General features: G+C 34.2%; 1 protein-coding gene across 7 annotated transcripts in view; it reads right to left on the bottom strand.

Moving 5' to 3' along the window:
* Positions 1 to 26,979, bottom strand: part of LOC144435760 (RNA binding protein fox-1 homolog 3-like) — a 102,430-nt gene that overhangs the window by 31,096 nt on the left and 44,355 nt on the right. The window contains exon 1 of one of the 7 annotated variants that reach the window (XM_078124382.1): positions 26,081 to 26,393. The exons of 4 other annotated variants lie outside the window; for them this stretch is intronic. In XM_078124382.1, the coding sequence (XP_077980508.1) occupies positions 26,081 to 26,089 (9 nt within the window). In that variant the 5' untranslated portion in view covers positions 26,090 to 26,393. Of the gene's footprint in view, positions 1 to 15,353; positions 15,535 to 23,955; positions 24,403 to 26,080; positions 26,394 to 26,979 lie in introns of those variants that run through there. 2 more of the 7 variants (XM_078124381.1, XM_078124379.1) reach the window with 2 other exon arrangements.

Below are 26,979 nucleotides of genomic sequence, written 5' to 3'. Positions count from 1 at the left end.
AAACCCATACATTGCAACATTTGTATATTAATCACGAAGTGCGTATGCATACTAGTGTCTACCAAAAGGGCAGATGCCATGGGAGCACATCCTACACACAACTTCATGACCCCCCCCCCCCCAATTTTTGCAACTGCAATGCAAAATTTATGCACTTATTTATGTAATTCTATGTATGCAAACCAATTCTATGAATACAACTACATGTGCATTGCGGTTTATATTTGTAAATTTGTATCTATAAAACTCTAATGGAGACAGTATTTTGATGAATTTTGATCCAACATGGCAACTGTACACAGCTGTACAATCAGTTAAGGGATAAATATAAAGTCTCCAAGGAAAGCAGATAAGAGATATATTTCAAAACTTTGATTTTTTAACACTGGCAGTAATATGGACTTTCATACAAAATTTGGACAGAAAATAAACAGACAATGAATGTTGTTTGACATTTCTATAACATTCCCCCTTGGAAAGTACAACCTACTCTGTAGCATACACCATCCATGCTATGCTAGAGGCAGGCAATACAGAAAGGTCACCACACTCTATTTGGAAGTGTTTGCCAGTATATTAAGTTATGAGAATTTGCAATTTCTATTTGCTGTCATGAATTTTGATATTTGGGTACACATTCACCTTTCATAATATGATATTGTGCAATATCACGTTTCATGTGTCTCGTTTCTTGACTAAAATTACTTGATATAAAAGACCAAATGTATTTTTTGTAAGCTGCTTACATCACCTTTAGCTCCCACTTTCTTTGATGTACAATAAACCAATTTCAATGAATATATGACTACACACATGCTCACACTGGACAATTCACTCTGAATTATGAACAACACGGGGGAGCTACTGGCCTACTTTAAATTACATTGTATAATTTCTCCTTTTCAACAGAAACACAGACGTCGCAATAACGCTTAAAAAGAACACACTGTAATTTCAAACCATTCAAGAGGCCTGGGTGATTTTTTTCTTGCTACCATCATCTTGTACTAAAATAGATGTGTTCTTCGGTTCAGTTAATATAATAAAATTCTAAACATTCACAAGTAGTTAAAAGCCTGAAGGAACCAGATACATTTTTGAAATTATGGAATTTTTTTTCCTTGGAATATACATACCAATTTAATAAAAGATGTAATGATAGAAGGCTTTTAAGTGAACCGTGACAATATTCAGTAACAAGCAAACACATTTTAGATGCTGAAAAATTGTTTTGAAAATATGGGACAAGTAAAATTGTGACGTATATAAGGAGATAGAATATTGGATTGTGATATAGTTTGATACATGGTAAAAATATTATTCACATACCTTGGGTTGGAAGAGATGTGTTGCTGTCATTTTCATGACCGGTGCGTCTGTGAATTGCTGAAATGTGATGTGTATGTCACGCTTGGATTAACCTGTCATTTCTTAGAATCGTTTAACCACTATTTACACAGCTTCTCTTTAATCTTTCATACAGCAATTTAATTATGAATGAGAAGTCTTTCAAAAAAAATGCCACATCATAATTAGAGAGTGGCAAATGAATGGAAGGTGAAAAGGAAAAACCAACAACCCTACTCACAAATATATTATAATAAGCATCATTTCCTACCTTGTACAAGAATGGATGCCGTATAACCGGCCGACTGTTAACTTTCATGAAATGTGTTCCCATCATCGTGGTCGGGAAGCCTACAGAATTTGACTGGCTAAAAATGATATTGCTTCAAGAAAACCTTTGGATTTGGGGAATGCACCATTAAGCAGGGGTTGTAGCCAGGCCAGAGTAATTGATGGTACATTTGTTTCATTACCAGAATGTTGATTGGATTGCTTTCCCCTCGCCTTTGTAACCACCCAAGCAGTAAATGGAGTGGTCGCAATCCCTATCTACACTCCCCGTATTAGTCATACTAAATATAACTAGCCAGGTTCATCTTGTAACTACGTTTATTTCAATCATTTTTGTCCTCCCATTTTTTCTTAAATGGTTTCCACCGAAGCAATTAAGCTGATCATTATGGAGCAATTACACTGATTCTAGGTGATCGTCCTTGGGGATTCAATCACAACACCTCATACATTTCTAGACTGCGTTGCTCAGACACGGCAACCATAGCCATCTATTTCCTGCCTGTCATGTCAATATATGACTTTTCAATAGAGACTGTATCTGATTTGGATGAAGCTAGCTGTCTCAAAAAAAACACAATGATATTAGATTACGGTGTGTTTGTTGTGAACACACGGCTCCGACTGCTTTAATTTAGTTGGGTGAGGCCACGACAAATTGACACAGGTAGAACTTTATGACGAATAGACTCAATAAAGAGATAAACACATTGCATGTGTGTGTAACTGATGCATCATACTGTGCTGTCTCAAAAGAATTGTCCACTTTAAGATAGCATGATTTGAACTCATGAATTTCAAATTATTTTGGTAAAGAACGAGAGAGAGAAAGACTCACAGGGTGATAAATAACAGGTCTGGGAATGAACACTGCATGAAAGATGGTCTAACTTAAATGAAGTATTCACTGTATGCTCATACACTAAAGAGCAGATTATCCCAAAATAAGTATAGCCTGTCACTAAAGCTAAAATCTCAAACTTCTGATTCTCATGCAGTTGACAAAAAAAATCTGGAAAAATGTCCACTACAGAAACTACTTAAATATTTAGTTTTTGAGTTAACTTTTCTTGTTGTTTTACATACCATTGATGTCTATACTTACATTCGTACGATAAAGAAGGAATGACTCAACCAACAAATTGTATTTTTCAAATCAAATAAAATCCACAAGATCACAGAAACACGATTAGTGTAATTTTTATTCTGCTTCAGGCAAATAAGGTACGTCAATTTCACTGGACTTCTGTCTACTTTGTGACTATTCCATACTCATTAAAATATTGATCAGAATAATACACAGAGTATCATCCCCCACTTAAATTGCAACTACATGTATGTATTTCTACTCCTGATTGTCTGTGTTACCCTAAAACATTACATTTGCAATTTGTAACACTCTACAAGAAATGACTTAAGCTCACAAACAAGTAGTCGCAATCAATACAATTGATTTGTAATGCTAACCCTGTCGCAGGAACCTTGTATCATTTGGACTTAATGATGACTATTTACAAATCTGACCAAAGAGGGCAGCATTCACATTCTTCTCTCAGTAACACTCCCTGATGACTCCCAAATTTAATTCTAGGATAAACGTCTCACTGACGACTATGTCTCTAGACAAATTATGCTTACAAGAACATAAACCTGCACACAAATTTGAAATTTTCTATCATAAAACATTTGCAACTACTACTAAGCAGTTCTTAACCTTTTTTTGGTCATGTTGATAGTCAATGTCAAAGAGCAGAGCAGAGGTTAGGTGCATTATTTTATGAAGGCCATCCTACAAAACAACGGCAAATGTTTTCTAATTATGTGAGATTTCAGAGTCAAGAAGACTTGTCATTGGCAAAAACTGAAGTTGATTATTTCTAATAATGCCTTGTTAGTTTCTAACATCAAAACATTCAGACTACATTTGTCATAGGTGCATACAACAATGAAATTAGTTAGTTTCAGCTCCAAATGATGAATAGGCAAATCTCAAATTACTTGTACCAGTCATGTGACCCTTACCACAAACTAATTACCAATCAGAATTTTGTTGAACCTGAACTATGCAGCGTAATTCTTCTGGATGTCCATTTCAATCTCTATACCTAACTCTTTCATTACGTTATACTTGATTTGCTGGTCATAAAGTGAATTATGTGATGGGGCATTATTTTCTGAAATTACCTTTTGTGCTAGTCGTAGTAGTTCTGACTTTATTAGATCTGAAAACAGTATATCATTAGTTTCAAATAGTCAAAGTAAAATTCAATTATTTTATGTTGTGAACTTTGTGCATTGTTGAACAGAGTGATTGATGAAAGACTGTTCTTAAATCCATAATACCACAAAAACATCACGAGACACACACATACATGTACAAAGGGATAAAGTGATTGGTATATCTGAGAACCAACAAAGAATCCAGAAAAATCTTATGTTCCATTCTCTCCATGTCTTATTAACAGCTTTCACTTTGTATGTAACACAGAAGGTCATCTCTTGAGTCAAATTTACCTTTATTGATAAAAGTAGAATGGACTACATGTCTATTCAGTGTGTGTGTGTGTGTGTGTGTGTGTGTGTGTGTGTGTGTGTGTGTGTGTGTGTGTGTGTGTGTGTGTGTGTGTGTCTTGGGTGGAGGACAAAGGTAACATAAATTTTCAAACAACTACGAAAACTGGAAATAAGTGAATACTTGTATTCTTGCACCAAACCTTGAGGTCTAAACAGAAAACTTTGAGGTCACTGAAACCAGAAAACTTTGAGGTCAAACCAGAAACACGAGATCGAAACACATGAATGAAAAAAATTGTATCGTAAATTTTAGCACAGTGGCTAAAATAGGTATATAACACATGACTCATACAGTAATAAAAACATTTTCATACTGGCAGGTTAAAAAAGAAAAATAACGGATCATAAAATCTGTTTAAACTTTGATATTGTGGTGGTTAAATTTTAATCTATAAAAGTCTGTGGATGTGATGGAGCAGAACTGAGTGCTTTTCTGCACCACGTACATTCTAAACCTGTGACATTAGTAAAGTGGATTACACACACTTACTAATTGAATCATTGCAACTTTGGTACCCGGTTTCATGGTTACCATGGGAACTAATAACCCCAGAATGACTCTTTCTATATGTACTGAAGAATAACAAAATACGCATTGCGTAGTTTTGACATCTAAATGCAATAGTCGTTATTTAACTTATCGATGGAAGAGCTTCCGTGCCATATGAATAATTGCGTCGTTCTTTTTTCCTGTTCAATAAAGTTTCAATTGAATTGGTCAGAGGTGTCTGCTACCCAATTAACTATTCAATTTCCATGCTAGTTCTTTCTAAGAAAATTCCATTAAGTCATTTTATATTGAATATATTGTGGACATTGGAGGCTGCAATACATAGCTGTTCTGGTAAGTTACTCATCTAAACACAGAGCTAATCTAAAATAAGATCTCACCTTCCAATTGAAAGACACAAGTTCTATATTATAGACATTTGAAATTGAAATGCACCTTAAAATTGATCATGTTTCACTTTAACTGAATACTACAATTGTAAATGTATACATGAAGTTCGATCTCACCAACAAACTGATAGAGGCAAATTTGGTCTCACAGATTTCATGACAAAAACTTAGAATATGAAAATCAACTTCACGTGATTATATTTCTGATTTACTCTGCACATTGAACAGCAATTATACTATGAGTGTGATCTACACAAAGATGCAAATTTGACATTGCAGAATTCTTGACAAAAAGTTACAATTTGAAATACAACTTCATGGGGTCATATTTCTCATGTACTCTTATTTCAGTATTGTGCATCGATTATGGTAAATGTACATACATGAATAACGCGGCATCCTGTGCATGCACAATAAGGTTGGCAGTTCAATTTCAACCTATTTCAGGTTTAATGATTTTGATTATTTCAACATTTGACAACTGTACTAGAAAGTGTTTTGTTTGTTTTGTATAGAAAATGTCATATATTTCCTTTTATCATCAATCAACTGTGACTTTCAAGCCAAGCAAATATTTCAAGGGCTTTCTTCTCTTCACAACCTCTCTACTTTTCCATCATATTTTGAGACATTCATCGCTATACCAAATCTGTTCCTATTCATTGTGATGACTCTAGCACTAGCAAGGGGATGCAGTAGCTATGGCAACCATTGGTGAATCCCCTGAATCAGTTTGAAAATTGAGTAATTTGGGAAGGATTTGTACAAAGTCTCATATTTACAACAATCAGAGCCCAGTAACTGTCGTAACAGAGGAAAGAGATTTCAACTAAATGACTGACAGACATTTGGCCTGATCTCACAAATACCACAAATGAGGCTTTGCAAAACACCTAGTTCACATTATTCAGACAGAAGCATGGTAGGTACCTAGTCACCAAGACAACCTGAAAAAGACTTCTCTCCAAGATCATGATGGAAAGATTGAAAACTTTCGATAACATATTTGTATGTGCATCTTCATAACATCTGGTTTTCTATAGTATGGATGACCAGCCTGTGAAGGTATAAATCACAACGATACTGTATAGGAACTAGACTAGTTTTCTAAGACATCTATCTGAATGACCTCAATGTACATTTTGTGTACCAACAAGCTTCTTCATGCAACTATATGTATAAAGTGTCTAGCTCAAAAAGAAACCCCATATTCCCCTTTTTTTCTTTCCTTTCTTATAAGCAAGATGAAGATTATGATACGGCATGGAATTTTTTTTGTCCCATTTAACATAGCAAATATGTACACATGACAGGAACAAGTGATGCCAATAGCACTAAAGAAAAAGCTGACTCCACTAACTAAATTTTCATTCCTTGTTTGTAAAATTAAGACAAAAATAATTAGCCACATGTCATGATGTAGTGACCATATCAACAGTATTCATGTATTATTCATCATTTCAGCTACTAATACTACCTTGAGTGTCAAAGTTGAAAACAAATTTATCTAATTTCCACATTTCATATGTAACTGATTTATTTAGCCTCAAACTATTTCTAACTGTACATATCCTATTGGGTAAACATACAAATGTCCCCTCTCTCTTCCCCATCAAAAACTTTATTACCTTGTTAGAAACTTTAAAAAAAATAAATACATGTACTGAATTAATGGCAGATATGCATTTCTTTTTCTGATGACTTTGAATGAAATGGGTATAGGTTAGAGTTTAATGAGAGAGATTTTCCTGGATGGATATTATAGCCAAACTTGTACATAAAGAGCTTTCTTGTTGAACTCTAATCAACTTAGAAGTCAGCCATTGGTTGGTCTGATTACTGACAGTATCAAGCACGGCCTAAGCCATTGTTCAACTGTTCTCAGTAAGATGTTTTCTTCATGGAATAGAAATTGTACGAAATGTGCTAGAATGATTACTATTGGTCGATATGTTAGCTAGGGTCAATGCAGGTTAACTTCTAATTACATGTACAGTCTAAAACTTAGATCCATTTCCAACAATTCAAGTGATTTAACCATATTGTGCAATGGTCTGTCCCTAACTGTCTACATCACTGGAATAATGGTGACACACAAAACTCATTTTGCAATGTTTCCAAAAGCTCTTAAACAAACCAAAATGGTATTTGACTAACTTTTATCTTGCTGGATTATCCTTGTGATAGATTCTCAAGAATTAGAAGTGTGAAGTGTTACAATTAATTGTATCAATATACATTGTGTATTATAACCATAAAGTACATTTACATGTATGTATGTTTGTATTACTGACAAGTAGACATATGTAAATGAACCTCTTCATATCTCCTTTTATACTACAGTAGTTGGCAGTGTTTGTAATGATTATTCATACAATTTCTATTAGTAAATAAGAACAGAGTTTTGGATATGTACTTCAGTTTCTGCAAAAATAGAAATATTGTTTGTAATACAACTTTATAAAGTATGAAATGGGGGGGGGAGGGAGGGAAGGAAATCATGTGACATCATTTTCAAATTTTGAATTTAGGTTTGCAATATAGAAATAACTTTTGAGCTGTTTTGTTGTTATTTATGACATATTTTTAAATTTTGAATCTAATTTAGCTTTATAGAATTATCTTTTGAGTGTGTGTGGTGCGTGTGTGTGTGTGTGTGGGGGGGTTGTCATTTGTGATGTATTTTCAACATTTGAATCTTATCTTGTTTCACAAAATAAATTGAATCTTATTTAGTTTCACAAAATAAAAATCTTTTGAAATAAATCTTCAATATATTATAGTGCATAGGGAAGAGGATAGGACTGGAATGGTTTGATTTATAGTTTCAACTTTTGAATAGCTCTAGCAGTTCAGCTGATGTAACTTGAAGTATCTGTCAATAGTTTGAGTGAAAACATACCATGTGTTCACAATCGATAAAAGTCTACTCAATAACCATGCTGTACTGAAGAAAGAGAAAAAAAAAAGGAATCTGAAAGTAACGTTCGTGCTGTCATGCAGATAAACTTATGTAAGAATTTGATGAACTGCAAGGAAATAGATGTAATGGCCTGCATTCTTGATAAGCAAAGAGCAAGTACACAATAACTCACAGACTACTGATTCAAATCTTCTACAAAATCTCTAGGACATCCCGAAGAAAAGACCAGATCTAGATAATTTTTTTGTATCTCCTGATGACCACCGCGCATAATTCAAACTCCACGACCTAGTATAAAATCTATGAGATCTACAATATCTGTACGGATCTTATATATATCTAATCTTAGCGGGTTTCTTGATGTTTTGACAACTCCAATAACAGAAAAGGGGTTTCCTGGTTATGTTACATTACACTATAAACCTTAGGAACTCAACTACACTTTAACAACTTACCCTGGAGAAAACACTTGGTTTTGTCCAAGAAATCCATTCCATGGTATTAATTCACTTCAGAATAAAACTTGTGTGTCTGTGTGTTCCAAACATGACCTTTTATAGTATTCAATTGAAAACACACACTTGAAACATTCACTTCAAGAACAATGCTCTTAAAAAGAGTGATTTTTCAATCACAGCCAAGGCTTGTCAACTGATCCCTTATCCATTCCCTCATTCTGATTTGGACAAGGAAAAACAATTTAAGTGGCATGAAGGAAATCCCTCATGTGTTTTACTTGAACTACTAATTAACATTCATGTGATAGAATGACCTTAATGCATTAGGGCTGCCTGTAGCTCAGTTTGTAAGTGAATGTCTTTCAAAGACTAAAAGTCTTTGGTGATATTATCTTTTATGATTCTAATCAGTTTGAAGGAGGTGTCTGTTAAACATAAAGTATTCATTGTTTCCACGAAAGTTATCGCTGCCAAGACACCTACAAATGTAAATGGTCTGAACTTTATTTGAAAGTTCAATTGTGTAAAACAAGACACACTTGTTAAAGCTAACCGACAGGCTTCAACTGAGACTTGTGAGGGAACTGTATGAATAAAAGGTTTCACAAAACTCCAGCACAATTTGTTTACATGTAAAACAACGTTCTAAATCAACCATCATTAACCTTTTAATCTCAGGAAGTTGCTGTGCATGTCTTAACTCATGTAGTACTATTTTTGTTACATGTCTTGCATGAAATTGAAGGGAAGACTACTTTTGATTGTTATATGTAAATGAGGTCATCAATATTCAAACAATTCATAAAGTGTGACTTTGTTGCAATTTTCAAGGGAAATTTGCTGAGATCAAAATCAGCATATATAGTCCCAACCTAGCCATTCAATCAAGGGATTGCTGTGACATGAGACCATTCTAGAATTCTTTTCTGTGGCATTTGGATTGCTTGTATTGTCATCTACACAGTAACAGGAATGTCCATAAAATTGGCAACTTTTATATGTCTATGTGTTGCCTGTAAATCATAAATAAAGCATAGTGTATTTTACAATATGCACTGCATACAAATTCAGGTCTGTGACATTGCATAATTGTTTATGATGGTAAAGCAAGATAAGTCTGCAGTTTGACTTCATCAGTAATAAATTTAACAGGTGATCATCGAAAATGTTATGTCATATTTATCAAATACATTAACCTGGGAGCACCTGTCAGCATCAATACAAGATACTAAAACCTGTTCTCTGTTGGTCCCATTTATCACCTTTAATTACCCTCACACATCATCCACCTGTATTCTGTGACACAACTAGTACTATAAAACAAAAGTGATGCTCTGGTGAACCACAGAAGACATTGCAAGACAGGTGTTTTTTGAAATCAAATTACCATATAAGATGTACGGGCTAACTATTTTAATATTAGTATCACAGGGGAATCCTTGTCCCTAATATTTAAAGATATAATTAATCAGCTAAACAGTTGTGACTGCTTCCTGTAAAACACTACATGGTTAGGAGTAACTATTTGCGAGATAGATGAAAAAACATTTCCTTTAGTGTGATTATACACCAGTGCAATCATTGAAATGCTGTGTTACTTTAATGTATGGTATGTATGTATGTGTGTGTGTGTGTGTGTGTGTGTGTGTGTGTGTGTGTATGTACGTACGTACGTACGTATGTACGTACGTATGTATGTATGTATTATGTATGTATGTATGTATGTACGTACGTACGTACGTACGTACGTATGTATGTATGTATGTTCTGATACTCACTTTGAAGACTTTTGGAGTGAAGATATAGTGCTGAGAGCATTGTATTATTTGAATACATTCATCAGTTCATGTCTACACATTTTACCTAATTTACATATAATTATGCATAGTGTACATTTACATATGCCTGCATCTTTCACTAAATTTGCATACACACATCCATCACTTGATATTCATCCATCACCTATTCATATGCCCTTAAATTTATTTCTTCTGCAGTTATTACTTCGAGGGTAACAGGTGATGCAGTAACATTGATCATCCTGGTAAATTGATATCTCCGCGTGTGAATATAAACACAGTTTGCTAGAGGCGACGTGACATGGATGTATACATATACTTACAAAAGGCTAGAACTTGCAATTTAACTAAAAGCAAAACCTGGTGGAATTAGATGGAATTAACATTCCCTGGAATGCTATTACAGTTGACTTCTGTTTATCTGTCTATAAATTGCAGAATTCAGTTGACCGTGACATCAAGATGAAAAAGAATTTATAGTGATTAAACTCTCCCTGCAAATAATTGATAAAGATGTTCGTATCTACAGCTCATTTGGAATTCCAATTCACAGACTTTCTGGCGTAGATGTATTTTTTGTGATCCCATATTTGAGTAGTGCACATAGTATTCTGACAGTATTGCATTTATTGGATTTTTGGAATGTCAAATTTAACCATCAAAATATACCAAGAAAAATGATCTTTAATCTCATCAACACAATCATGGTACATTTAATGGAATCTACGGTACATTTATAAATTTTAATATTATTACCTCTTATCTATAGATTATATACGGTAGGACTATTTTATTGTCCATTTATATCATTTTTATCAAAGACATGCTTACAAGTTTGAGTACGGTTATAAAAAGAACCATGTTGACTGAAAAATGTTTAATAATTAAAAAAAAAATTGTGTGCATGGCAAGATGTACATGACTTTCACGACATGATGTATTTTGCTGACGCCTTGAAGCCTGTCTACAGCAATTGCCTCATTATCTATTAAAACTCACATGTCATCCTGCAGCTTGGGAATATATCTGCACTATGTAGTTACTCTTAGCTTTACATGTATAATGTTTGAAGTTGATTCCTGGTTTGAGTTTTAGGTAGTCTGTGTGAGGCATCATAAATATCTATCGACACTTTGTGTAGTTCAACATACATGTATGTATGCTTGAGTTGAATACTGATTTGAATTCTAGGTAGTGTGATTTTGAGGAGTTATCAAGAAACACCAGGTCTACACATCACAACCTCTTACTTTAAGTCAGTAACATACAATAATTTTGTGTATTCCAGCATTTGTGTGAGTTTAGTGTTGATTTGAATTCTAGGTACAAGTAAAGCATGCTTCAAGGGGCATAGTGGGAAACATCGACAAGCATCACCCTCATAGGATGAATACTTGGGGGATAGTAAATAACACCAACAAGCCTCATAGCCCCATGGTCATATACAGATTTAACTTCAGATGAACCATACAGGGACATTTCCTACTTTTCTAAAACACGACAGACGAAACTCAATTTGAATTACCATACAACATCCTGGTCACATGAGATTGCAATGCCATGTAGAGTTGGACATACTACATTGCAAGTCCAACCCTTGAAATATAACATGATAACTAAGTGATGTACCAGATGACTACTCTAGTCAGCATGTCTGGTATGCATTTCATCAAAACAGTGCAGTGGGAATTTGTGAAATATAAGTTATGAAAATTAAGACATGTCTGTAAAGGAAAGTGCTTCGTTTTATATTTCCATCAAACACAATATGCCAAGTAGCAGAGGTATAACCTGAATGTTCAGCTTAGTAATGCTACAACAATACTTAAGATCATATCTAATTTCTAACAATATAATTTTTTTGAGTCTGCTTTAGAAATTTCTTTAATTCATTTCTGATAAATTTATTTTGAATTGAATAATTTTTTAAAAATTCAACACTGTTTAAATCTACACATGGGTTACAACTCCATCTAAACATTTGACATACAAACTGTCTATATGCAATAACTGAAATTTTCTTTTCATGTCCATGGGTGTTTTAAAAAAAAACATGACCCTTAGGTCCTGGTAGTTGACTCATTCATTTCACTCAGATATGTTAATTCCAAATCAGATTTCTGCCTGGGTGGATATTATGAAGTCTGGGATAAACAGTTGTGAGAGATTGCTGGCTGGTTTATGGAATAAATCACCCGATTATCACCTGGATATTATGCATAAAAGTAATTAAGACTTCACTGTTAATCCCTGTTGCGTAGTCAAATGATGGAAACCTGATCCATGTTGTCCTAATATGGTGATATCTATTTTGATGCTAATTTTCTAGTGACTATTTTTGCCTTGCTATATTTATTAGAATATTTGCTTCAACCTATGTGTCATGATCTCTCTCGTCATTTTTCATGCAATTTTATTGTGCTGAAATATTTTGTGCCTGAGGCAACATATGATTCTTTTTGATGAAGTGATTGCCATGACACACGACTCTCACTTCATGTATTGTATGTTGTGTGTGCAGGAATGGATTCATGCTCACTAAAAACTGATGCCTTAGTAACTAACACAGTATTATCTCAATAATGCATTTTTTATGAACTAAATCTTATGCACCGACACATTTTTATTAGAATTGAAATCCTGCCATTATTCAGAAAAGGTACTAAAATATGGCTATAAAAAGTTGATCATTTGAAAGAAATGATTCAAAACTTTAAAACTGTCTGGTGCAAATTACACATTTTATTTTCATAGTTTATTTCCTTTTTTATGAACCCATTCAATCAGCAGATGAAAAGTGCTCTTAGTGAGACTGTTCCTTACAGAAATGCATATATAATGAACTAATTTGCATACAGCAGGATGAACACAGTACAAATAGTGAGTTTTAATGAATAAGAAATGGTAATACTTAAGGTGAAAGACAAAACTAATGTGGTCTCTTGACTCTGTAGTACAATAGAAAGAATAAGGATCTGGTGAACAAAATAAATATCATGGCTGAAACAAATCAAGCAGTTCAACATTGCTCAATATTACATTCACTGCTTACCCCTGAGGCAAATTTGTTAATGTTATTTTGTTTATTTTGGATGGTTTCAAAATTCTAGTTCTGTTTATTGGCAATACACAAAACTTGGATTTTGAATATAAACAGAAATAAGTGTGTGGTATGTGGGTAATCATTGGCAATGTCAGTCAGGTAAAACAAGTTTTGGTAAATTGTCAACACTGTAAGAGTTTGCTGATGCAGTACTTTTATCAATTTTAAAAAATGCATTGTGAAAAGAATACATTGCTATCTTGTAAAACCAGACAGACTGACGATAGACTTTATATAATCTTGATTAACAATGGTAAGAGCTTTACAATATTTCCAAAAGCTTTAAAACAAATCTTGGGATATATCCTTGAATCTATCTACATATAAATTATACAATTTGAAAGCAGCCTTCTTATTACATACTACTAGTGTCTATTCCAGGTGGCAATGATCCCTTGCACACAGCACAGTACATGTCTAGAATATGAATGTGCTATTCCAACACGATGGGAAAATGTATCAGAAGAGAAACTTGATCTTACATTTCATTCTCTGCAAACTGCTTTATATCTATTTGTACACCTAATTCGGCTGTACAAACATACATACAGTCAATCTTTTTTTCATCTATTTTATGTGCAATTCAATACACAGGAAATAGTACATATCACGACCACTACCCCGGTATTCCCATGTTAGTGAAGGAGTATACTTTCATCAACTAATATTTCACTGAATTGGGCATCTGTAAATATTTATCATGAGGGAAATAATTTGATAGCACCATTTGGTATAAAGCAGAGTGTTTTGTACTGTGACTAAATTTAGAAGTAGGGCATTGTAACCATGTTAGCTTTACATGTAATTACATATACACACTACAAAGCAGAGTCAGAGTTGGGAATATACACATGTTTTCATTATTTTTGCCAAGATTTTTTGTAAATATAATGTACAAGTTTCTGGCATGATATTGACAAGGCAGCCATAAACTACACATAGTCTATTTATGTTGTGATTCGAACAGTTCTTTCCAGACAGCACAGTTTACTTTAATATTCTTACAAAAATCTTGAACCTGTACATACAGATATGATGTGACAACAATTAAAAGTTGAACTTGACAAAAAAAATGTGTCAGCTGAGGGACAAGTTTAATTCCTTCATATCATTTCATCTTTGGTGTATGTACCTATACATCACTCTATGAATATACAGAGAATAATCTTTAAACGTTGCTATCTATGAATACCATGGAAACACCAGAGACTACTTGTAATCGGATGACGCATACCATCTGTAAGTCAGAATAGATTTGAATAATACTGATATATGAAATGTACAAAATGTATTGAAGCTTTATTAGAATGAAACCAATGAGAAGACGTCATTTAATCTAATTTAAACTACTCTACTTTAACGTGCTTTTATTCAACTATGACTACTAATGGATGAGGAAAGCAATGTATAAAATGTGTTGTAACATATATGGTATGCACTCAAACACACTCAGTCATGTATACTCATTTTATATGTGAAATATTTTACACTGGTAATATTTCAATTTTCTATGAATTACACTTCCTGATGTAAAAATAACAATCTCCCTGACATTTTAGCTATAATGACATACAGAGTATGGTTGCCATGCCAACACTATTGTCAGGCTTGCACACATGACTCTCCTTGTTCTCTAATACAAGAAATATGGTGGTAAAGATTAGATGTTTGGATGTTGGAGTCACAGCATATTTGGTACCAAAATCTCATTACAATTTACATGTAACTCAGTCTAGCAGAAAGAGTGATAAACATATGGCAATTTGTGGGTGGTGGTGGCATAGCTGACTCACTGCTGTGATCGTTGAACTGATAGCTCTACCATTTTTATATTATAACTTGTTTCACGCTACTAGTATAAAATATGACAGAAAGATTACACAGGAGGTACATTTTCCACTGAATTTAAAATTTGAACAACACCATGAGGCTGAATTTGTGAATGGAGTTATTATTACCTTCATTAGGTTCTTCCATACAATCAACTGTACAAGGGCGTCAGGATAGACGGTTAAGGAAGACAGCATCGGGAGATTGCTAGTCCCACCTTGCTGATCTTTTTTCCCATTCAGCAGACTTTTTAACAGTTTAAGATTCTTCTTGGAAAACATCTGTCTTGACTCAAGTTGTGTGACAAGCCAGCAAAAAGACACAGACAAGTAAGAAATTGTCCAAAGAGTAATAAGGATAAACAGTAACTGGGATGGTATCAATCACTCCGAAGTGAGAGCCACCAGTCCTCTCCTAACCTCAATTTCACTCACAATGCATTGAATGTAAACTGCTGGAAAGCTGGCCATCTACAAAGGCAAATTGATTAGCAGACTAATAGCATAACTGCTTCAATTACTCTGCTTGGTTGATGATTACCTGAGCTGCGCACAACAGACTACTCATCAACATCAAGATGGGTGTCTCAGTCCTCCCTAGCTTTATGATCATTATTATATCAATTTTGTTTTCTGGTTTCCCTTTTGTGCCAATCATACCAGCCTTGCTACATATACTCCCACCTCATTTTCACAACAAACAACTTTTCCATCTAGACATGGATGCGTGCAATATTACTTTGGGTATAAAGTCGACAAATGCCACAACTTCTTCCATTAAAGAGTTTCCAGTATGAATCAATAAAATCACAATGCTTAGATTGGAACATCAATTTGACCTGAGGCAGTGACACTGGATAAGGGAAGAAACTGTCTGTCGCTTCCTACCATCAGAAAATGGATTACATAGTGTAAGGTATCCAACTTACTTCATTATTATCACCTAAAATTAAATTCCTTCAATCAACTCTAGTACAAGTTACAACTCTTCTTTCTAAAGAATGAGTGGTGATCACTTGCTGTGATACGTCACTTTTCCAATTCTGTCAATAAAACCTAGCCAGGGACGATGATAGATTAAATGGTTGCATACATGACATACATATTATTGTACTAGTACCTCACAGCAAATATTGACAATTGAAACCAACATTTTTCAATAACTGAATAATTAACAGATGCTGAAATGGCTTCATTTGAAAGACTGTCTCTAAAAATATATAAACACTATGATGAATCACAATATAAATCCAAACCAAATATTGACAATGTGAATCATACATAATTCACTAAAAATTTGACAATACTGACAAAAATAATTTTAAATTCAGTGTTTTACATTTAAACAATAGAACTTTAACAAGGATATAATTATAAAAGCAAGTATTGACAATCAAAATCTAAATTTAACATTGATTTTTTTAAAGGTTGAAAATTTCCTGATGTTAAAAATTCTATCTGTAACAGCATATTTCTGCTACATGAAACAAATTTTGATTCCGAATCAATATTGTTTCCATACAATTTGAAAAATCTATAATCGTCATAAGTTTGCAAAGGTTAGAGTTTAAAGCTTTGGTAAAAATAGTCACTTTGTATATCACATAAATAAAGTGTTTACATAAGCTGAAATAATCCCAAGCATTGAAAACTAGGACTGAAACCTTCATGTATGTTGTCAATGCACCATTCACTTTATAATGTCTGAGAAGATTGTCAATAATATCAACGACATTGCACCTTTATGAATTGATTTTGTGGAAGATTTTATTAAAGCTGCAGTTTTTCTCAGACTTATTAAATACACAGTTTCTGTATAAACTTATATTGATCTGTTGTATTAAGAATTAGGAATTGCAATGATATTAAAATAATGAAGGCGGCAGTTCTAAAAGGTAGAACATGACTCATCCTTGTCCATCACTGAAAAACAAATTGTGAATTACTAAGCACATGGCAGCCATGTTGTGTACTACATATACAAATTGACAGCCATTTTGTGTTACGAATATGCAAATTTACTTTCATGTCATGTAATAAATATGTAAATTGGCAGCCATGTTGTGCAATATGCAAATTAGCAGCCATTTGTATACAAGAGTCATTTTACCATTGCATTTTACACCAGAACATAATGACTTTCTTAAAGATATAAGAATTCATATTGATTTGGAGGAATGTTTTGCATTACAGTTTACAAACTTTGACGGAATACAAATATAACAAAATTAAAAACTTCGGTTGAAATATTTGATTTGTAAGTCTGCAAAACTGCAATACGGTTTGAATACATGAACACATATATACTAGTATTTTCTATATTACTTGTTCCACTATTATCACAGCATACTGATATAGATTGGAAATTCCTATCAAATACAGATAGACATTATCAACATCTGTTCATGTCGATTCGTATTCCCAATTTCATTTTTAGCTTCCAACATTATACAAAAGAGGAGAAAACATCAGCTGACGAACCACACACGACACATGTCAAAAGCATGCCTTGGCTTTCGATAAACATTTTACCGCTACTGACAGAGAGCTGCCCTTTCATGCAATCACTGTTCTAGCCTTTTCTTTCCCAATTCTGATGCCCCTGAGCTTTCAATTTCCACATCAAAAAAACTCTGCCGAGGTGAGATTGTCTCCTATCTCCAGAAGGCTTTTAGTTGTAATCACACTTTACCATTACTCCCAGATACGAATATTGAAATAGAAGTAACCACTTTGTCATTTCTCGACATCACTGTATTTAGGGAATATTCGTATGAAAGTGAAAGATTTCATCATTAAATGACACCATATGGGGGGTTATATATTAGTGAGAACTGTGTACACAGTTGCAATTGCCAGGTATAAAGCATATACAATTTATCATGCCCCCCCCCCCCCCCCCCCCCCCCCCGATGACTACTTTGTATTAATCAACAACATGAATGAATTAGGAAAATTATTTTCTGACTTTGCTATTACAACAATCATCCACCTGTTAGTACAGACACAGACATATATACATCATTTTACAAATGCTCAAAATATGTCAATTTGTAGAAAGGAAATCTATAGACTAAAGTACATAGTATGGAATATCTGAGTACAGGAATTTCCTTATTACCCCTCCCCCTCCCCCTACCCCAAACATCTGCATTCTAATGAATTGCATACAAGGCTTACCTCCTAATACCAGTATTGCCACATACATATATACACAAGTCAGAATTTCAAAAATAATTACACAAAATATTACTATTCTAAACCATTTATTAACTTTGATATTTCACACCCATCAATAATTGGCAAGTATTTAAGTCTCATGGCATTTAAGTGGGCATATCCTTCTAAATGTTGCCATGGAAATGAATAGATGTAACCCCCTACAGTGATGCTATTAATAATATAATACTCCACCTGTAGTAAGACTTCTAATTACTAGTCAGTCTGCCACGGCCTTGTCAAAATATTATTTCTCTATGAACCTTTGGTACATTTAAAATAATTTGCCACGTTCAACAAATATTAATATCTCTACTTAAGGTTTAGAGTATCTGAATTGATACAACTCGGGAACATCAATTTGTTAAATCTGCCTTTATATCTCAGATAATTTACTTGAAAACTTTATTTTGCCATTATCGAGTATCAATATCCATTTTATAAAAAGAAATTCAAGTTTAACAGAATATTTCTTTTAAACTTCAGAAACTAGGTTTAAGTTTTGTCATTTAAATGGTAATAAATATTCACAACAGTTCCAACTTCCTTTAAATTTATGCAGTGAGAATGATAGGTCATTAAATGTCAATGCATGGGGATCAAGTAAACCATTGGACTTGAACAAGCTTTCAATTTTGTGTCATATCAGTGGATTGTTCAAGATTGGAACATGTAAAGCTTGACTGAGCATGCGATAAAATGAATTAAGTCTTCAGTTCCACTTTGAAAACACAGCAACTGCCTGGATGGCGTCATACATACAAAATATATCTAGACCATATGATACAAACTGATGCAGAGTTCCATGCCTGAATCCCATCAGTGGATGAAAGCCATGAAATGACTGATGCAACCACACACTACAAAATAGCAGTGTATACACAGGCGCATGTTTATATACAAAACAATTGAAAAAAACAGTGAAAAGCACTCTGTCTTAATTACCATATTCCAAGGAACTAATTTCACCATCCAACAGCCCTCAATATTTTCTTTTCAACCATATATACACTTGGTGAAAACAAACTTAATTACCTTCACTGAGAGGTGAATGAGAATGGTGACAAGCAATAAATCAAAATAAATTGCTATGCATTTAAACTAATATCTATGGCCTGAAAAAATAACTGCACAAGCAAGTTGCTGGAAAAAACAGCGCCCTCTACAGTCAAGAGTGAACAGCACCAATTTACAGATCTTCTAGAACGAAGGGAAACTGACATATTGTTAGAAGTTTGCTTGTGTCATGGACTATAAACTCCATTGATTTTACGGATATCTCAGCTTTATTTCTGACAAGACTGCTCTGAAAATCTGTCAGTCTTGAAGCCGTTAATAGCATCAGATTGAAATAAGTCTATCAGGAGGAAGATACAGTAATACCATATTACACTAATACCTTCACCATCAGATGTTTGTGACAGATTGTGCCTATCTCTCAATATAAATTATTTTAATTGATTTTCATATATATACACTAACACTGCCAACTCTCTATACAGATTTCAAACCTAACAACCCTTATCACGGTTTTGGTGAACATATTTTCAAACGCTGTCATATAAATATATGAATTCCAACAAATTTCTAATTTGAGCATAGTATGTTTTGTATAGATTCAAGCCAAGGCATTCAGATTTCCAAACGCACGTCACTTTCAGTAAAGTGAAATCTTCCTATACCAAGTCTCTGTCTCATAATTATTAACCCTTTCACCCCTAATTTCCTGTATACAAGTCCAGCTTTACCATTGAAATCATTGGGTTCAACCATATAGCATAGGGGTGAAGGGATAACTGTTAGTGAGTAGAATTCAGTATGTGAATAATTTCAATATCATCAACATTTCTGCCCCCCCCCCCCCACCTCCATACTTCTTATAAATAATGGGTAATATTATGAAATTTCGACCATAACAAAGACTTTAAATTTTCAGTACTGTATTACAGCAATGTTGTTGTTTTCATATGCATACACACACACACTATTATACAGTATACATCAGACATGCACACACATCGGTACACACACACATATATATAAAGACAATCACACACAAATGACAGACAGCTAAAACCTAAGTACTAGAAAGTTTTCTGTACAAGATTCATTGTGGTTGACATGATGGAATAAACTCAGTGACCCCTATATACTATTCTACATAGCTATGGAATGATTCATATCAAGTATTTGATAACAACTCTTTAAATGTACCAAAACTAAACTGACAGTGGTAAGCATTTCCATTTCTATCTTGCTTGCAGGGAGCTTTAAAAGGGAAGGTTACTTTGCACATACCTCAGAGGATATCAGAGATCAAAAGGTCTGGTATGTCAGTGTCTACAAATAACTGCCAAATGTGTGCAGCCATGGAAGTATTCTAGGGGCAAACCATAGTTCTATATTCTGTTCATGTTGCAGATCTGATATACTGTGCATCATCAGTACATGCTTTCTACTGACTGGCGTGAATTATAACAACACTTTTGCTATCCTAAATTTTAAGTAAAAGTTGGCACTATTTGTATCTGTATGGCTGATTTATCTTTACTTCTATTCATCTCCCCTGAGCTGGGTGGCACAACATGTCAAAGGTCAAGAACAGAAATTGTGAGTGTATGCTAAAATGTGTAAAAAAAAAACCCAATGTTTTCCTGTGTATCAAAGAGTTTTAGAACAGCTGGGGACATGTATACATAGTTTTAATCCTTAGTTAAAACACTGTTAGTAAATTCCAAAGATCAAAACAATTCACACTGAACAACTGCCAAAACACTGCTTATAATCTCAGACCACTATAGTGGTCACAGCTTATACCCAGTATTATTATCACTTTGGAACAAAACAATCTGCTGACTACTGTTGTCAGTGTTATGTCAACATTTTTTTACATCAACTTCTTATCTACATATCTATAATTATTTTATATCACACTGCAAGATATTATTTCGTACAACCTTCCTGTTAATTTTGTGAATTGAGTTTAGTTGAAGATATGCTTTCAATGTATTTTGGAAATGTGAACACTTTTTTTTACCAAATGATATGTCTTGCTGTTTGGAATGTGGTTAGGTGAACAGTATTTGAACCAATCGGATCATATTTCTTGGTATTATCATTATGTGTACAGGTGAAAACTTTGTGAACCATTGACCAATGACATTTCTTGATGCTGACAGTGTGGATTGTCAGGTAAATATTTTCTGAACCAATGACATTTCTTGATGCTGACAGTGTGGACAGGTAGTGAACCGTTTTGGAACCAATGACATTTCCTAGTCCATGACAATGTGGCCAGGGGAAAACTTTGTAAACCAATGACATTTCTTGATGATGACAGTGAGGTCATGTGAACACTTTCTGATCCCCTTTCTTGGTTTAGCATTGTGGCTTGGTGAACACTTTCTGAACTAATGTAATTTCTTAGTTTAGCATTGTGGACCCAATTGGTGAACAACCAATGACATTTCTTGTTTTTATAGTATTGTGGATTGGTGAAGACTTTCTGAACTAATATCATTTCTTGGTGTTTGGAGAGTAGGCATGAGCAAAGAGTTTCACAACCAATGACATTTTGTGGTGTTAGTTAAACAGTGTGGAAGGACAAAGAATACTTTCTGAACAATGTGTAAATATTTTTTGATGTGAGTATATTGTGAAGAAGTAAACAATTTCTAAAATGACAAAATTATCAGTAAATGCTAATGTAACATAATTATATGACAAGGAAATACAGCTATGTGATATATATTGCCAATTTGTACTCAAAGACTTACTGTGTACATTTAAATTCACATATATAAAACATTCAAAGAAACACAATCAGCTGGGAATACAGAAATTCAGCTATGAGAAACTGATCCATCAGGCTTCATATATAATTTTGTGCTACTGATGATCCACCTACTGAGACACAAACTGCCATCATACATTTATAGGCGGTACAACTGATGTCCCTTTAGTGTGCATCTCTTGTTGGACTGCAGGTGTTGGGTACCTGGAAACATTCAATTTGCTTTTTTGATGACTAACCATCTAAAACATGATAAATGATGCATATGAAATTGCAAACATCTGCCTCTCTTTTAGTCGCATGGATTTTCACCGACTTTTGATGGACCGTTTCTATTTTACTCCCATGACACAGTCAAGTGATGGATGGTCAGCTTATCAAAGTCTGTCCATCCTGAGTGTCTTCATATTTAGTTATCTAGTCCTAGTACAAATCATAGTCTGATTGATCTAGGAAATTAGTGATAAGAAGCTGTAAATTACCTGAATTTGGAAAAGTTGTATGACAAATTTGACTTCAATTGGAATGCGATATAAACCTCATTAATATTCGTAGCAAAAGTCATGAATGACAATGAGATAACATAAGGCATACTTGTTTTCATCATCTTGTCTCTGTATACTGAATATATTAAAGTTTTCCGACAAAAGAAAGATGTAAGTAATCATCATGGCCACTGCCGTAGTTACAAATTGTTTTATCAGCCAGTTTACTGATGCTGCCTAAAACGTCTACAAATATTATCACACCACATAGACCCTGATAGACTACTAATGTAATAAACTTTCTCATCTTTGTTTATATCCATCAACAATAGAAGACTACAGACTTCACACATAATAAAGATATGTCAGATCACATAAATATCACAGAGCAAAATCGGAGAGTTACTACTAAGAGTTTACAATGGCATGAAAAGTACACTCTAAACTTTTTCCCATACTTGGATTCAACATGGCCGCCAAACCACACTCTAACCCTTTTAGTTTTACGTTAACAGGAGACGAACAAAATTTGAAAATTGAATGTTGCAAATTTAATTTTCTCTTTTTGTAGAACTTTGCACAGCTAAATTTAACAAATGCAAATTATAGAAAAGAAAGACTTCATGAAAAATGGCCACTGAGAAACACTTTGTGAAGTGTGCATTTTGAGATAAATCTGGGTTGAATTATTTTGTGTATAATTGCTTCTGTTCAACAATGATGAAGTCTAATCTAAGTTTTAAGATATAAACAGAAATAAGACAGGGTTCCATACTTATAAGTTACTACATATTCCTGTTAAATGAAACAACAACACTTCCGTATACCTATTTCCTTGCCTTTCACAAAGCAGGAAACTGATTGTTCATGGCATAGCAAAACTTATTATGATGGATAAACCTCTCCATCATGTGAGAGTGAGCAAAGAAAGATCACAATTTCCTGTAAATGAAGAATGAAAGCTCAACGGATCAAGTAAACTGTACAATACACAGGCTTATCAGTGACAGCCTGACCTTTCTCTTTCCTATAAACTGACTCTCTCTCTCTTATCTCTAAGCCACACACACTATCACATGTAAACTATCCCTCCGCTGCCATGAAATCACAACGAAACAAGCACACCCATGCTGTCTCATGGAACAAAGAGATTTGACACTATCAACCATTTCTTCTTCAAAACTTGACACCCTCAGCTTCAAAATCACGATCAGAAATATTGAACAATACTTACAGCCAATGGTGAATGTGTCAATTTCAGTTCTTTCTCCGACATGCCGACAGTAATGGTGCTAACGTTAGCCATTGCAAACTGTTGAAGATACACTGACCCTCACTTCCAAGTATTGTTTTATCAATCTCTGTTGGGTGTAATCGGAAGTCAACAGCGGGTTGGCTGGGAGATGTTTAAAATTCGAGTTAATTTGACAGGATTAAGGAGTCCATGCAGAGAGATGTCAGATTCTCTTTCCTAGTAATCTGCACCCAAATAGCAACTACAGTTATAACCGGCTGGGACGACCAAAATCAATACCACAGGGATGATGTTCAGTATTGAACAGCCCCTATCAATTCTGACTTCACTAATTTCCAATTTGCCAATCCAGTTACCATCTGATGTCTTTTCCCAATGGCAGCATCTGGGACACCAAGTGTTCTGTTTAACTGCTACTTATATGCATGAACCCAGCAGTTCCTTGACACTCAATAAGATGTGCTCGATTTCTCCCTCCACAGAGTTGATGATTAAAACAGAGACAAGTTAATGAGGTCTTTATTTCACCTTACAAATGACTTCACATACTGCAGGAATGTCATGGTATCCATTAGCATCTCCCTTCTCCAATGTCTCTGACCTCGCATAATTATTATGCTATTAATTTCACTCACTTTTATTTGACATGTTTATTTCTGTCTAGCTCTAAGGCAGCCATATCAATTATACAAAGGATGAGTACCTCTCTGCAGTCAATATTTTTTTTTACATGTAACGGCTTTCAAGGTGATGATACTGAAATTTGCCAACTGTGTCACTAATGGAACATTACTGTTTCAAGAAAACAAAAGACACAAAGGACATAAACTATGATCTTACAGTTATCAGAGTAACTAATAATAGTGAGAAGTTCTTTTACTCCAGAAGTACTTTGACACCCAGCATACTCATAAAGTTTATATTTCCTTACTAAAATTTGGGAAACTACAACCAAACATTATTTTGTTCTCGTAATTCTGTTCATAATTTTGATCGCATCATATGCCAAGGATATATATCGACACACACAATTTCCACATTATTCATAAACATCATGAATATACACCGTATCATTGTGTTATGATGTAACAAATCTGCTAGGAAAGTTTACTTCAATTATACATGTATACAGCCAATGCAACTTGAGGATAACCTGACTTAATACTGTGATTGGTACAACCAAGCAGCTTATCAAAATGAGACAACCCTCCAACAAATTCAAACTTACTCCAAGCACTATAAACGTATCACTTCCAAGATATAAACAGACTGTCTATCCCCAGTTATCAACATTTAATCGTTCTCTCCAACGTCTAATGCTTATATTCTATGTTCACATCATGGACTTCCGATAAGACGAATGAGACCAACCGCCTCTGTTTAGTATATAACTTCAGATGAATTTGAGATTCTGAGTTATGGGTGTAATAGCCTATTTACAGCGCTGTTGAGATTATTGTTAACCCTCGTACGAAGGCTAGGAGGTACAACCAGCTAACGATGCATCTCGAAAGCACTGTAAACAGGCTATGGACGTACACACGAAATACACAGAAGACCTATCACAACAACAACAGCATCCGCAGTTTTTGAAAAGTTATACCTAACTAAATATATGAATGAAACGTGCAGTCACCCAGATTAGATTTTGAGCCTGTACAGAATTTCCTTGATGTTCTCAGATGTCTTCCATTGTATGTTGGGTCTGGGGGAAACTATTGATATGATGTCCAGTGCTTACGGAATGTGAGCCAAGATCATGAGATCGGCATTGTGGATGTGTCATGTTTGACATGATTAATAGCCATTTCACTGTGGGTTAAAAGTCAATAAGATCTCCTACAAAATACTACATACTATACAGCTTCAAGAGAATGACATATTGATCCATAAAAAAAGAAAGAAGTAAACTGTGTTCACACTGGCCACTCCAGCTGTTTAACGTGAAAACACAAATGACCAACTGCTTCTCCTGGTCACATAAAGCTATAACTTCTACCAGTCCCTACTTGGCAATTACAATGACGGTGATGAGCAACAATATATATAGCAGTTGTTAAAAGTGATTGCTTAGGTAATACATAATACAATGTTTAAAACTTACCGCCATCATTGATGAAATCTTGAAAATTCTGGTCCCCGTAATAAAAGAAGTATATAATGTCAATGAAGAGACAGACAGAGAGAGCGCTTGGTCTGTGTCTGATTATGCTATTTGTTATAGAGTCTCAGTCTTCGTATGAAGGGAAAATAAACATGTAATGATAGCTGGACACATGACTTGGCAAAAGTGCTAAATATGGAAACGGCTGGCAGTCTTGCTCACTATCTCACACTGTGAGCATTATAGGCCCTAGAATAACATACATACTTCCAGATAGATGTCAAACATTTTCCTGTCAGTGGCCTAAGGAAAAGCAACGGGATAAGGATGTTAAATACATCCCCCACGTCATGTGACACTACTGCCGTTTATGAATATATCTGCATTTGTGATCAAAGAGTACAACTATATTCTATTTGTGTATTTATCTTCTGCTAAGATCTATGTTTTTAAACCAATTTGATTCATAACAGCTGCTCCTGATTGCATTGTTGACAAAAGAGAATTTATAAAATAATGAAATCTTGAATAATACGTTAAATAATCATAAAAGTAGTATGCTTAATTATATTTAAAACTTTTAGACTGAGTGATAATATATTAAATCCAACACAATAGAAATGGCATTTTGATCAGAAACCGGAAATGAATCAAGTTTGACTCTCCAACTGGGACCATCAAGATAAGCTAATAGTTACCTAGGCAACATGGGAAGCAGGAAATGAACCTCCAGATGTATCCTTACAAGAGATAGTCACTGTGTCTGACAAATGACTAAAAATCAAGGGTTTGCTGCTTTTCTCTACTGTTTACACACAATGCAATGTTATATTGTAAATCTTTTAGTTCAAAAGTCAATATGATCAGTTAGATGACTTTTACTGTAGTCAAACTGAATT

This window comes from Glandiceps talaboti, chromosome 5 (assembly GCF_964340395.1).
Source record: "Glandiceps talaboti chromosome 5, keGlaTala1.1, whole genome shotgun sequence".
In the NCBI taxonomy this organism is placed as follows: domain Eukaryota; kingdom Metazoa; phylum Hemichordata; class Enteropneusta; family Spengelidae; genus Glandiceps; species Glandiceps talaboti.
This window is presented reverse-complemented; position numbering and strand designations above follow the sequence as displayed.